Source organism: Eufriesea mexicana, unplaced genomic scaffold (genome assembly GCF_001483705.2).
Source record: "Eufriesea mexicana isolate 0111107269 unplaced genomic scaffold, ASM148370v2 scaffold2438, whole genome shotgun sequence".
Lineage (NCBI taxonomy): Eukaryota > Metazoa > Arthropoda > Insecta > Hymenoptera > Apidae > Eufriesea > Eufriesea mexicana.
Window position 1 is genome coordinate 379,161 of NW_016910515.1, and position 15,356 is coordinate 394,516.

Sequence of the window (15,356 nt, forward strand, 5' to 3'; positions counted from 1 at the left end):
AAAATAGATATTATTTCACATTCCATGACATAATTGAAAGAAGTTGCCAAGTGTAACGCTTTCTTATTAACGGATCTTTCTCAGTTTATAAAATTCATATTAAAATAATGTTATATATATTTGGATGTATAAAAATACGAGATATCGTCACTGCGATTAAGTGTTTTTTCGAAAGGAACTGAAATTCTTATACTGGCATATTTGTTCCTTTATTTTATACATTTCCAATGCTCAAATGTTTTTATATCACTTATATTGACCGATCTATTAATTATTGACCTATATTGACCGACATATTAATCGTAATAATTGCTTGTAATATTTACATTAACAACCCAAACATCGATAATATTGAATAACGGTCTTTAAAAATATGGTAAAATCTCGATAACCTGAATTTCTACAACACGGAAACCTCAACGAGATTAGAAATTTCATTCGTTCTCTTCAGCTCCACTGCGAAAATTCTAGCAAGTTAAAATAAAACATACTTTAACTCGAATTAATTGCTACATATTTAACTGCGATACCTTACCCCTGTATCTCAAATTTAGAATAGCCAAATATATATATATAACTCGAAGTTTATTGCCATGTTAGAAAATCTTATAAACTAATTATTCGATAATATCACCATGTTTCAACTATCAGAATCGATTTAAGTCATAAAAGTGTCAAATTTTTGGTTAGAAAATGATCGCTCAATTACCATTATTTCTCGACATAATAAGCGTCTTCGATATTCGCGTTTACATCGAATGAAATGAGTTCGAAGAGGAGTTTTGACACGTTGAAAGTTTCGATACTTGTTAAAATGGTGAATCTAGTTAAAACAGTAGTGCTAACCAATTTGAGACTCAAAGTTATATATTTACAAAATAAATAATTCGTATTAAAAATAATTGAATTTCTCTTTTTAAACCGTCACAACTGAAAAATTATTATATTTCTGTGTCAGATTTTCTTTCGTTAAATCCTTTTTACTTCGATGAATCGATAAATCGATAAATCGATACCCTTGCAACTCTTTTTACAGAAATAGATTTTATCTCTCTTTGAAACTCAAGTTACCTGGTTTCGATCGTACCTTATACGAGCTTTTGTATTCATTCCCTTTACATTTTATATTCGATACGCTTACATTGTAAAATTCTTCCAATAATGTGATTTTTAGTCTAATACATATTTTATTTACATATAAATTCTATAGTACTATTATATATTATATATTATGTTCCTCCATTCGCGATAACAAGGATATAAAGTAATTAGCTTAAAACCACGAGTCACTGAGACGTTAATTCCTTATTTATAAAAGTTTTTATCGATCAATTTCATTTTTAATTTCATCTTAATAGATTTCAGAATTTTATTATCTAGTTTTTCAAATACTTGTAATTAATCTGATGACCTTGTATCATATCGTGTAAACAATAGTAAATTTATACAGATGTTAATAAAAATTAGTTATCGAAAAATTAATTCTAAACCAATTAACCAGAAAGCTAGGATAAATTTTTTTGAAATAAATCAGTGAATCAAAATTTATTACGAAAATACCGAAAGAGTCGCTACGAAATCTCGATATATCGTTATGCGCCACTTTCATGTATTAAGAAGAATACGTGAATTAAATATGAAGTTTGTTATAAAGAAAATAAACAACATAAAGCAGTACTATGGATTTCCCATCGTGACTTTAAACATAATTATTGCGGCAGAATTTTGAAAACGAATTAATCTAGTAAGCTTGAAATTCAAATTAATAAATTTGGACGTGCGATAAATCCTGACGAAAAAGCATTTTCTATATTAAAAAAATTTGATGTCAAAGATATTTATCAAGTTTCAAATAAATGAGAGGAATGTGTTGTTAATAACAATGGATACATTTTATATTAAGATACGTCATTTGCTAGTATTCAATAAACACCGAATGTAAAGATTTTTTTTTACGTTTTCTGTAGAATAAGTTGATAATTCGTTTCATAATAATCACGTGATCTATATCAATTTCTATCAAGGATATCTTAACCACCTTGTTAAATCTCTGGTACTTACTTTTCGCCTTATTTCGAGCTATTAAGTCAACTTTGAATTTTTCTAATCACCAACTATTCCATATTTACCGTATGCCAAAAAAAATAATACTTGTAATTCGTAACATGGCGAATTTTTAAATTAAGTTATATTTTCGATATCCTAATATACAGAATGGAACAATAGTTTTGATCATCGTCAATATCTCTGTTATTTTTCAAATACAAAAGAATTTTTGTATAAATTTTTACAGATAAAGGGATTTTGAAGATTTTCATGTCATCTTCATTCTTTTGAATGACATGCTATACTTTTCTATTCATAATAAAGCGGCATTCGTTTAGACTATTCCAATGACCTATAGTTCAAAGTCATTCGATAACAAATAACACGGTTAAACGATCAAATTTACGTGACACGAGATGCACGAACTGATGTTCGTTTACATCGATTCGAACATTGAAATTGTAACATTGGTGATGTTACGAATGGAATAAAATAATGGAAACCGATGTAATTTAATCCTTCGATTAGTCATTTTTTATCATTTGAAAATTGTATTAGATTGGCATCTAAGTGATTGCGGATTTTAAATAAGAAGGAAAATAGCAAATTTTTTAGCGAATCTCAGATTTTGGTGTCGTCTGGGCTTGTTCATCTTGTATCACCCACGATTTTTTCCGATTGACGTTATAAACTATCCACTTTTCGTTGCCAGTTATCAGTCGTTTTAGAAATCGATCAATTTCGTTGCGTTTCAGAAGAGAATCGCAGATGCTAATGCGTTGCGTCAAATGAATTTCCTTAAGCTGATCCAGTTTCTTCACATAGCCAAGCCGTTTTAATTTTTTTTTAATGCATGTATGCGATACATTGAGCTTCTCTACAATTTCACGTGTTGTGCTATGACGATCTGAATCGATAATGGCCTTGATAGGGGTCTCATCAACTTCAACTGGACGGCCAGATTGTTGCGTATTTTTCAGTGAAAAATCACCAGAATGAAATTTGGCAAACCAATTTTGACACTGTCTTTCTTCCAAGGCTTCATTCCCATTTACAGCACATAACTTCTTGTATGCTTGTGATGCGTTCTTGCCTTTTCGGAAATAAAACAATAAAATATGTCCGAAATGCGCGTCTTGTTTTTCCATTTGTAAATTGAGATAAAAACGAAACTAAATAACTAATCGATACAATTTTTCAACTAAATTAAAGGCGGAAGTCCAAATAACAAGAGAACAATATATAAGTTAGGAGCCTTGAACACGTTGACAAAACAAAAGAATGTGCAAAAGCCATCTATTTGTTTGAGGTTAGGTTTTGAGTAACTCGGTATACTTGAACTTATTCAGTAAAAAAACATTTATTAGAACAAAGGAAAAAAAGAAAAGGAAACTATTAATAACTTTAATAAAATATAAGGAACATAAACAAACAATTCTTTGGTTCTTTCTTCTATATCACTCACTCACTACTCGCGCCATACACCCGAGCACGTGGCTTCTTCAATCTCATACATTCAACTGTTTTCTCTCTCACCACACGCATACCAACACCGTACCGATGTCACTAGGTACCGAAGCACGATTACCACTTTAACACTATTGACAAAATCCGCAATCACTTAAATGCCAACCCGATATTATATTGTACTTTCGTAAAACGATACTTTTCTAACATCGATTAAATAAATTCATTTCAATTGCAAGGTACGGTTTTCGAAAAATATAATCATATACCATGATGAAACAAAACCATATATCGAACGAAAAATATGTAATTTTTGTATTTGTATCTTTACAGTTCTTAAGGGATAGCCGTTTAATACTGTTGCGCGATTCTAAACGAAGTAATTTAACAGAAACAATTCGTCAAGCTAGAGGAGAATATTTGTACATCCCCCAACATATAGCAAGGAATAGTTTAGAAGTCCGGAATCGTAAGTAAAAATATTTTATACTCTTAACCTTTTTATTACGAAAGATCTATATGTACGTCCTCGAATGTCAAAAGTGTACATAGTCCTTTTTTTATGCAAAATTATCTTTATTTCCACATATATTCATTATGCCTTAATTAATCATGTGAAATATTTCATTCTTACCCATATTTTTCTTCGTAGAATATACTTTTTTATCCGTATATCGAAAATGTACTTTTAATTATGGAAATTTCGCAACGAAAGAGTTAATTAGAATCTTCATAGAGAGCATTCGAAATTTAAACAGACAGACTTTGTTAACGTGCTTGCGAGGTCATTCCGAACAAAAAATGTATATGAACAAGAAAATATGAACTATTATCTTAACCGAAGTTTCGGTTTCTTAATAATAGTTGCAATATCACGAATCACTTTGCATCAAACGTTTTATATACTTTGCCTTTTTCGATACAGAAACAGAAATCGAGATATAATTCGTACGTTAGAAACAAATGAAACGCATCTGGCAAAACTAGTTGCTTCAGAGACCAACAAATTCCAACGACATTCCAATACACGAGTATTTTCGAAAACAAAACAAAATCTCGTAACACGGTTGTTTTGAATTTGTTCACACGATGGACGTTAACTGCAAATAGATAATAACATAGAAAACCAAACATTACAGGATGTACTAGAGATCTTCGAAATACAAAAGTGCAACAGATCTTTCTGTGCAACCAAATGTTAATAGTACATGCTTTGCAAATAATATATGAGAACACGTTGCGCTTTTACTAGATATATCGCTATAAGGATTCAGAACACATAATTACATTTCGCGGAAGATATTTTATTATTGCTTGTTCTAGTATATAGATAATGTAGAATTCCAGTTACTTTAAATATTTGATGGAAAAGATTAATTGTTCAAAATATTGATAAAATTTTTTACTCGTTTCGGTTACAAATAGCCATTATAAACGACTAAAATACTTTTTGGTTCCTTTGGTTTGGTTATTCTAGATGTAGATATAGATGTTGATGACGAAAATTGTTTTTAGTTACGAATAATTATTATTGTTGCGAGAATTTTAAATATTTTCATTATCGGTAACCAATATTCTGAAGAAACTTTTCCTCGTTACTTTTGACTACCGTTAATTTTCATTCTCATTGCAGATAATTAGCGCTCATTATCGATATAACATTAATCGTAGAACAAATTAAATAATAAAAAGGTATGAATATTCGTGAAAAAAGAGTAAAATGAAACTTTCCGTGTTTTCATATTTTTATTCTAATATATTTACAATAACAAAAGAAACTACGTCTACCTATAATCAAGATATTTTTGAAAGATATAATTGTTTATACTAAATTGTTGTATCGGAGTTTTTTTCATCTCGGTTGTAAAAGGTATGGTCTCGGTTAAAAATTGTATAAACTTTTGAAGGAAAATTGATGAAAAACGTTTAGTGGTTTAGAATTTATCAAAGAATCTTCTTTTCATTCTTCAAACGTAATGATGGAAAAATTGTGATTTATAGTATAAAACAGAACGAAGAACGAAGTTGTAATAAACTGTATTCAAATATTTATTTAAATTTTTTGCGAACTAGATTACCGTAACTATTAGATGTATTTTTCAAAAAATTTAATTTTTCAATCACACGTAATCGAGAAAGGGAGCATGAGTATGAAAGAAGACAGAGTGTAAGGACTATCCTAGGGAAGTCGGTTAGAGTCCAGTTCTATACGGAGTTTGAAAGACAGTCGTTGAGAGTCGTTTGGAGAGAGTCCTTTACGGAGTTTGAAGAAGAATCGCTGTGCGAGTCTTAGTTGCGTGAACATAGTGTAGGAGATTTTAATAAACAGTCGTTTTGTTGCTAGGTAACTGTTTTATTTTCTCTGTATGCTGGTGACGAATGCGTCAAAAACGCATCCCTAGCTGTCTTCTTTTAGTTTGTACTTTACTCCAAAATCTCTTAATAAAAATATATTGGAATTAAACAACATTTCTTGTTCCTTGTATTCGCCAATCAAAAGTATATCCCTACATGAATGGTGGAGTATACACATATTATTCGGCATTTCTGTATGTGCGTTGCTTTAAGCTGCCGGCGATAATTGTGTATGTGTGGGAATACTGGTTTGTAGTGGTTTCAGTAGTCATAATAGGTGTTCTGCCAAATATAGATTGCCCATAATATCGATATGTAGAATACGAGTTTGTAGTCACTGTATCACTCGTGGAAGTGAATATCGGCGAGGGATATGTCCCCCCACTTCCTTACTGCATTTTCCAATTAACAAGAGTTATTGATATAAACTAGATCGTAAATGCACACTTTCGAGTTTCGATTTTTTACTTCCCTAATCGTTCGCTTGTGTATATTTACATTCAAGGATCGCAATATTTATACGACTGTACTCTTCAACAGCTCGCACGCGACTGACGTATAAACATGTTCGTATCTTCCTGTTTTTATTTTATTTTCACGATAACAAATTATATTAATTCATTTGCATCATGACTCTACTTAAGGTACCGTTGTTCAGGCATCAGCGACGTTCAACAGACGTCTGGCTAGTATCACCGCGCGCGTATCAGCACTTACTCATAAGGGCAGTTAAAAAGATTTTCACAACAAAAATAAAACTTGGTAAGAATATAATGAAGTGATGTAGGCGAGATGCTCACAAAAGGTATCAAACATGATCTGTGGCAAATGAAGAATAATCAGCAACTGGTAATAGAAAAGAGTCAGCTCGCGGATTATTCCGCGTTCGGTGATAGATGTCAGTCGTGGCTCACGGAATATTCCGCGCTTGGATGCAAATGGGTTAACAGTATTATAAAAGACTGATAATACTATTTGTTTTTTTATCCAGTTCGAAAATCTAATTCCATTCATGCCAGCATGTTAATTTTTTGTTATTTCTCTCGATATAAATATTAATAAATCGCTATTGACAAAATTCTACTACGCTGCAAATATGAATAATTATAAATTATTTCTCAATGGGTATTGTCTGAGGTACTATCAGCAATATGGATTTTTCATTCGAAACGTTAGAACTCTCCTTTTGACAAGATATTCTTATTATTTAAGAATATTTAATTCTCTAACTTGCCATTTTTTTTCATGCTGAAAGTTTTGCGAGGTTGTAAGGCCCGTTTACGCGGATGCGACAATGCTGCTGGTACGCAGCCTATTCTGAATTAATAGAGCTACACCTGGTTAGGGTTGCACTAAAGAGTTCTGATGTCTTACTGTCTCTCGTGCTGAGTTGATCGTCGTGGGTCTTGATTGATGGTCTGGTCGTGATGCTTGTCCTGTTTTCGTGAAATTGTTAGCAGAACTCTGTCGTAACTGCTGTCTCGGTGGTTTTATAAGTTTTTGTCTACTGGTTGGTGTGAATTGTAAGTGGTGGGTGTGTGTCTTTCTTTGGTTGTAAATAATATTAGGGGTGTGTGATAGCTGCGACGTCTTTCCGTGGCGATGGATATTTAAATAATTTGGGTCCTTATGCCTGTCGTCTTAACCCTTTCGGTATGGAGGAGCTGGTCGCGGTTATATATTCGTGGTACGAGGAAGTTTTTCACAAGAGTGGTGGCACTGGAAGCCACGAAAACGTGTTTGAGGTATTCATAGAAATCTTGAGCGTGATTAACACTAAACTTTTCAATCGGACCGTGACTGTGATCGGTGACGTTTCGCGGATGCCGCCAATAGGCGACGGTAGTACCCAGAGAATGTTTCATGGCCGCTGCCATTGGGGGGCAGTAGTACCGAAAGGGTGATATATTGACCATTGCTAAAGTTCACTCAAGTGGTGACTAGGTGATGACGAGTGTATACAAATCAAGGGATGCTGGCAATAAGGACATAAACAGTCCTCCACTTAACTAGGGTCATTCGGTCCTGGGGCCGTAACACCATGTTCTCGTTATGGTATATCTACTTCGTGATTTATTTGTATATGCAAGGTGCGTTGTTCGTTTGAAAACTTTACATTTTACGTATCTCAAAAGTACAACGAGCTCGAAAAATGTGAAGTAAAAAAGTATCTCTGTTTCGAAGAGGAAATAAAATTATCCTACTTATATTTTATTCATCGAGTGTTTCCGAGGTTATTCGAAGGTCGACTTTGTCCTCTTAAGTAGAAACCGTTAGTCTTATTTACAAATTCTCATCAGATTCTCATTAAAGAATAAATTTTTCTATGGGACAATTTTTTATCAAATTTCATTTTTCATGCTGTTGTAATGTACGAATATTTTCAAAAAGAAAAGTAAACGTTCAATTCCAATTGAATTAAAATATTATAAATGAATAAAACATAAATTTATATTCGTACTTGTAATCAATTCTTCGGACATTCTATTTTCGATTTTCAATCACTATATCGCAACATTACACGCAAATTTGCATTTTCCCTATCATCGCGTCTTCGCAAATTAAATATAAGTATCACGAATAGTCAATAATCAAATATACAAATAAAAGTTAATAATTTAACCAATAGCGTTGCAGGACATAACTACCCTTGAAATATATTTAACATTTACTTTGTCAGATTATAAATATATACAATATATACCTACCCGTACAATAATTTTTTAATTTTTCTCAATGTAATTGCATAATTATATTATATACTGCACGTTCATGGCAGCAGAATATTGAATTTTCAATAATAATCTATCTATCAAAATGAAAACTTCATATGAGAAAAATAGTATTTTATCGACATACTTTTATGAATTTTATGGTTAATTCGACGTTAACCGGTACACGAATTTTATTCGTTATCAATTTTATAATATTATATCCTTTGTTCTCAAACTAAAGAAATATATGAAAAGATATAGGAGAAAATGTTTTCCACAGAAATTCGACGTGAAGTGAATAGAATGCGCGCCAGAATCTTCGATGAAACACGAAATATGGAAGCAAGCAATTCCGAGCTCGTTAAACAATTAGAATTTGCAAGGCGTTTAGTGGATAATGCGACACCATATATTATTGTTTTCGAGCATGTGAGGTGGCTCATAGGTATTGGTAAGTAATATTTTAAACTCGTTTTCCTAAATTATCTTTCAAAAATTTTTCATAAATAAAAATTTCATTCGATGAATTTTATCGATATACTTAATGTTAAATACGAATTCAAATAAGAATATTTATTTGTACGATAGCGTATTTGAAATTTTATTGGGCGGTAACTTTATTTGATAAATAACTAGTTGTATCTACAATTATCGCATTATCATCGTTACATATACACTTTTACATCCAAAAGATGAATTCCAATTATTATACGTAATTACTACGTTTTTATTGCCCTAACATACTCATAAGACACAATTCCGGGAAAATAATTACGTTAACTTTAAACACGGTTCAATAGCAGAAAAAATTCCTTTATTAATATTAGATAGAACTTTTTCTTATCAATATTTCCACTCTCTAGGATTGCAATTTTCCGATATATAAACACATTTAATACAAAAAACACAATTAATAGACACTACACTGATTCACTCTCAGTGAACATCCATCAAACCTGAATAATCAATCGTAACACATTGGAAGCTACGTTAAAATACATATAAGAGATTTCAGACAAACATATCTGAATAGTAAACAGATAGATCGCTCAAATAGATCCTAATATTTTGCAAACATTGCAAATAGATATTAAAGACACAGAAAACTGAAGATGTCTCCAGGCGTTAGCAGACAAAGTAGATGAAAAATAAAAAAAAAATATTCAAAACACGGTGAATCGAACGCAATAGTCCTAGTTGTGTATAACAATACATCGATATTATACGATGGACTCTGAAATTTCAAATTATCGCTATGATAGAATGCCAAATGCTCAAATGCCAATGACACGTAAAATTTGAAAGTTAATACCTCGGTAACGGCTTTTGTGAAAATACACGTGTAGGTAGCGTTTCAAAAATGTCTGGACACTAACTAACACAAACTAATTTCAAAATCTGAATATAACGTTGTTAGGACTCTCTAAAGTCGCCTGGAAGTCAAACAATTATCATCGTCTTTCTCAACATATTATCACACCTTACGACTTTTCTCCGAAACATCTTCTTTACGTTTCTGATACTTATACAAATAATCTTGTGTAAATGCTTAAAACGGATATGTCTCGAGTATATACCACACGAGTTAGCGCTGTGTCTAAATACACACAATGACGACAATTATGATATTTTACTATACTTAGCAAACAAGAGAGCATACTAACACGACACTCGTATACATAATTCTATCGATATTGTGGAAATTTAGTAATATAATTTCATAATTAATCGTTTAAATAATATAAATCTAAATTTTTGAAAATAAAGAATAATTATTTATCGAATAACAATCATTTCAAGGCATAATTTTTCCTTACACTTTACAGGTACCGTTCTTTGCATTTTACTCATCTGGCTGTTATTGATAGCAGCGCTTTGTTGTCGGTGTGGTACGTCTGAAACTAAAGTCCGACCTACGCTTTTATGGTATCTACAGATATATTCTATACATTCGATTAACTTTCATTTCTTCATTTAATTGCGTTAAAATACAAATACTCCATATTATATGCGAAAGTACGAATACCTACGACTTATGGGGAATACTTTGAGAAGCATTATGCATATTGATGGATAACTTAATTTTGCGACAATACTCAATAGACACGCTTAGTTGTTACGAATCTATTGCTCATTCAGAAATTACGCTTACAGTTGCTGCCCTGCTGTGTTCCACTATCATAATACATTTCAATATATTTTAATCTAAATGCGATATAAATGAAAACATATCTGTTTCTATATCTACCACCTGAATATGTGCACGGATAGAGCAACATAAACTGAACGAACTAAAAGTCTACATTTCGCAACGGATAAATATGAAAACCATATAAAAAACCTTTATTAGTCGTTTCTTCTTGCCTTCGATTCTAATAGATAATTAGGTATTCAATTTGAAGAAAACGTCTTACATTTTGCAAAGGAGTAAGCCTTGAAATAACTTTTTAACGGATGAAAATAAATTTGTCATCTGTGGCAATGATGATAAGTCTATGCCAAAAACATAAAAAAAGCAACTAATCTGAATGTGAATACATAATGTAATCTATTAATTTATACACGGGTATATAAATCAAAAGTGAAACCTCATAAATGATTATTTTCTAAAACATTCTATTTATTTTTACAAAACAAATGGCTTGTTTCTCATTTTTATGATGTTTCTTGTCGTACTCGATATAAAACTGTGCGTACCAATTATACTTAATATTCCTGTCATAACACCGAAACCGATAAAACCGAAAGATTATTCAAACTGCTAATTGTACTTCTTATTTCAGTGGAGTACTCATGGCTTGTTTTATCTCAATTATATTATGGGCAGTTTTTATCATGACTTTGATGCTATCGAGTCATACCGAAATGTTAATCTGCCGCCCGCTTCAAGATTCAAATTACAGTGCAATAGAAGCTATTTTGGAAACCCGAATATTCTTAGGCAAAAGATTAAATATACCTCTAAAAGATTTACTCAAGTAAGTTGACTTATCTTTCAAACGTAATCAGTAATAAAAATTTCCTATTTCTGTAATATATACTTTATTATGAAAAATATAGTTAATGAAAGTTTGAATAAAACTTTATACCTATGCTTGATGTTCACGCTATCGCTAACCAGCGTTTCCCTCGTTGATAAAAATAATTAAAAAATAATTAGAAAATGTTAAGACGTATCTTATTTTCAACACGAAGTTTGCCTTCCTGAACATGAATTCGTAAATGAATTTGCTCTATCACCTTTAGCTTCCGAAAAACGCGCGTTTGTTGCAAAAGTACACGATTTTTGGATAAAACGAGGTATTACACGAAAACTAAAAACGTTAGGAGGTTCGTTCCCATCTTGAAAGTTAGGTGAGTGTTTTATTGAGTCTCTTAATCCCCATAATTATAATTATTTGCGTTTTTAAATAATTGTAATTTGTCATCAAAATTTAAAAGTAAACCGCCGAGGGCACTTTCTATTCGCTATTTCTACATTTGTACAAAAAATTCTTTGTCCAGCCCGAATTTGCTACACAGTATCATATTCCGCAGACTTTTCGGAAGAAGAAGTTATACGAAAAAAGTTTATTGAGAAAGCAGGCGGAAAGAACGTTCGCCCGATTGCCCTTTCATTCCGCTTTTATAAACTCTGCTTTAAAGAGACTTTAATTAAAAAGAAATTACAATGGTGGTTGAAGCATAATTAATTACCCCCGATTAGTCAAGTGTATCGATAACCTTGTTAATCATACTCTAAGCATAGAAAATGGTTTTATTAATAAAAAATGTACATTGGCCCTTTCCAAGTATACAGGGCGCTTTTAATGACGTAAATAAGAGTATCCTGATAAAGAAACTAGCTTTCATAGGATGTTCAACGCTCTTACGCACAGATTCGTTAAATTTTTCATTTACCAAAGAGTAATCTATACATGCATCACGGATAAACAAACCCGACTTGTTTACAAAAACGTAATCACCAACATATTTACACCTCTTCGATAAAAAGGAAAACATAAAATCTGAATAAATCGAAATTAAAACTGACGAGCGCGTTATTAAATTCCGCAGATCAACTTGGCTTTTTCAAACTTGACTCTAACAATATTTTATTATAAAATTTCTTTTGGCTTCTACCTAAGTTATACGACAAAAATAATTTCGTACGAAATCTCTCAATGTTGCTAAATTCCTATATGGAATTTTCTGTGGTTCAAACCGTAAAACCTTCGTAATATTTTACCAAAGGCTAGTACGCTCCCGCATTGATTATAAATGGCTTCGACTATTACCTAAAGACAAAAAAAAGTAATAGAAGAGATGGAAAAAATACAAAATTACCATTTACTGCCGCGTTGGATTTTTCTCTAACTTCTTGATTACAGTTATTTCGAATACTAACACGCGAACAAATAAAACGATAAACCAATTTTACCGAGAAAACAAAAAAAGGGCAAAAGATATGAAAATGCTTATTACATAATTAGACGTTAATAATACATTTACTTCAGGGATAACAAAATATACATGCAGTGAGTACCGATATAGCAGTTGTCATGATTACAATCCGTACTACGACTACCTCAATTTTGATGAATACCGAAATTGGCGTCTTGCGAAAAAATTCCGATAATCCTAACGCGATACTTGAAAGCTACTTATCGAATAACGATTATTTATATTTATATCGGCAATAGCAAAATAATAGCAAAATAATGGGATCAAATTTTCCAGATTCAACCTGCTTCTGTAGCGAATTAGCCGTCTGAATAAAAAGGAGCTGTTCAACTAACTGGTCTGTACTTACCACGAACTGCATTGCTTTAAATTACGCCTTTGACGTAGAATTTTCAAATTTTATCCAATTTATAAACGTAAAAATAAAATTTTACTTATCCAAAATTAACCTTTATAGCATGGAATCTAGTTTTTCTATTCTTTTCTCTGGGAATCACGAAAAGAAGCATGTCACGTAGGAGGTGTGGTTCGGGAAACCGAAGGGATTCGGGTTAGAATTAATAAAAGGTCTTTTGTCTGAAAAAGTTTATTCGTCACCCGTCAATCTCTTACTCGGTCGAGAGTCCTCAACGAACTTCCACGAGACACGCATGCGGGGGTCTTTCCTCGATGCTCGCTCTCGATCGTCATGGAACGATCACCGCCATCAAAGACTCCGACCGCCGGGGTTCGGCCGTTGGCGGTTTTCTTACAATATAGTTTTCATTTTGTCTAATAGCAAACAAAGCATTGTATGTCGTGGAATCATAAACTTAATACCTCCAATGTTATTAATATAAAAAACTGTCGCGTTATCAACCTCTAATCAAATTTGGCAGTTTTTGCGATTGCATGCCAGTTCATCAATTGCTAATACAATCATTAACAGTTCCAAATAATTTATATACGATTTCAATACTGATTTACTCTAAAATAACTGAACCTATCATGTTTTCTAATAGCGCCAACTCGTATTAGTTACACAACTGCGTATTATCGTATAAAATTTTCCCGATTTTAGTTTATTTATCGAGCCCTTTAAGTTCCTTAACCACCAATCCGGGTATACATATATAATCTGAAATAATAGTTGTTCCCTCATAATGATAATTACTTAATATTAACACGAAAAGTTTCTCTTTTTCCACTTTTTCTACATATAACAATCAAATTCCTTAATTGTACACCTTCTGTTTATCTCCAAATATAACTACATTTAATAATCTTCTCTTGAATAAAGTCTTCAATAAAGTCTACGCGATATTTAATATTTATATTTCGAACCGATCATATACCCCACAAATTATATCTGGTAGATAGGTTACACAAAAAATTACCAATTTCGATAATTTTCTGAATGTAAAAAGAACTAATACACAGCACAAACGAAAAAAAGCAAATTCAAAGGTATTATCAAAAATTGAAATTTCAATTATATTCGACTACCTTTACAATTTAAGGTTACATAGTAAACATTTTCCAAGTTAAAGAAACCCGTAAAACGGCCTAGAAAAATCAAATTTATTCCTTTTCGCAAAACCACAAGTTGAAAATAAATGTTATTAAAATAAAATTGTGCAAATAAAGAGGTTGGTTGAACAGTGAATAAAAATAGAAACAACATAAAACAAAATTAATAACTCTGCGCGACTTGTTTCGGTCTCTCGCTACCAAACTCGATACGACTTTGCCTCTTCGAAAGGATCGTCCCTCGTTTTCTCGAAATTTTTCCTTCAAATTCCCCTTACCCATTCGATTACCGAAAATATTACAGACCCTTCGGTGGACTGGTCGTCGACGAACGTTTCTCTAGATTGATTCATTCTTTTACAACCCTTTTCCACCTAGGTCTTTAAATCTATGATACTACATAAAGTTATTTAATGTCTTCAAATTTCAAATAATTTTGTTAAATCCAGCTGGTTTACGAATTAGAAAATGTTATAAAATTTATCCCTCCTGTGCTCCATGAAATACCGTTAAACCTTTTTCTAACGATAATCAGATTTCCGTTTCATAATAACGAAATTCCTTTGCTAGATAAAATTCACTTGTCAGACAAATTACTTGGCTGCTTCATAACTGAACTCATTTTTATATTCTCTCACCGATTTCAATCTGTCTCGTAATTCCTGGGGAACCGAGCTTTTCACTTAGCTTTGCGTGTTCTACTGGACCGCTTTAAATAGGTGAAGTAAACTCGATCAAATTTCCTGTGCTTTTTCGAAATTTTATATATAACCTGTTTCTCTTTTTTTTTTTTTTTTTTTTTTTTTTTTTTTTTTTTTTTTT

The 15,356-nt window shown here is 31.9% G+C and overlaps 1 protein-coding gene across 1 annotated transcript in view; it reads left to right on the forward strand.

Annotated features, from left to right (window-relative positions):
* Window positions 1-15,356, forward strand: part of prom (prominin) — a 107,749-nt gene that overhangs the window by 61,583 nt on the left and 30,810 nt on the right. Inside the window, exons 8-11 of the mRNA XM_017903605.1 lie at window positions 3,847-3,982; window positions 8,863-9,033; window positions 10,409-10,522; window positions 11,374-11,560. Of these exons, the coding sequence (XP_017759094.1) occupies window positions 3,847-3,982; window positions 8,863-9,033; window positions 10,409-10,522; window positions 11,374-11,560 (608 nt within the window). The remainder of the gene's footprint in view (window positions 1-3,846; window positions 3,983-8,862; window positions 9,034-10,408; window positions 10,523-11,373; window positions 11,561-15,356) is intronic.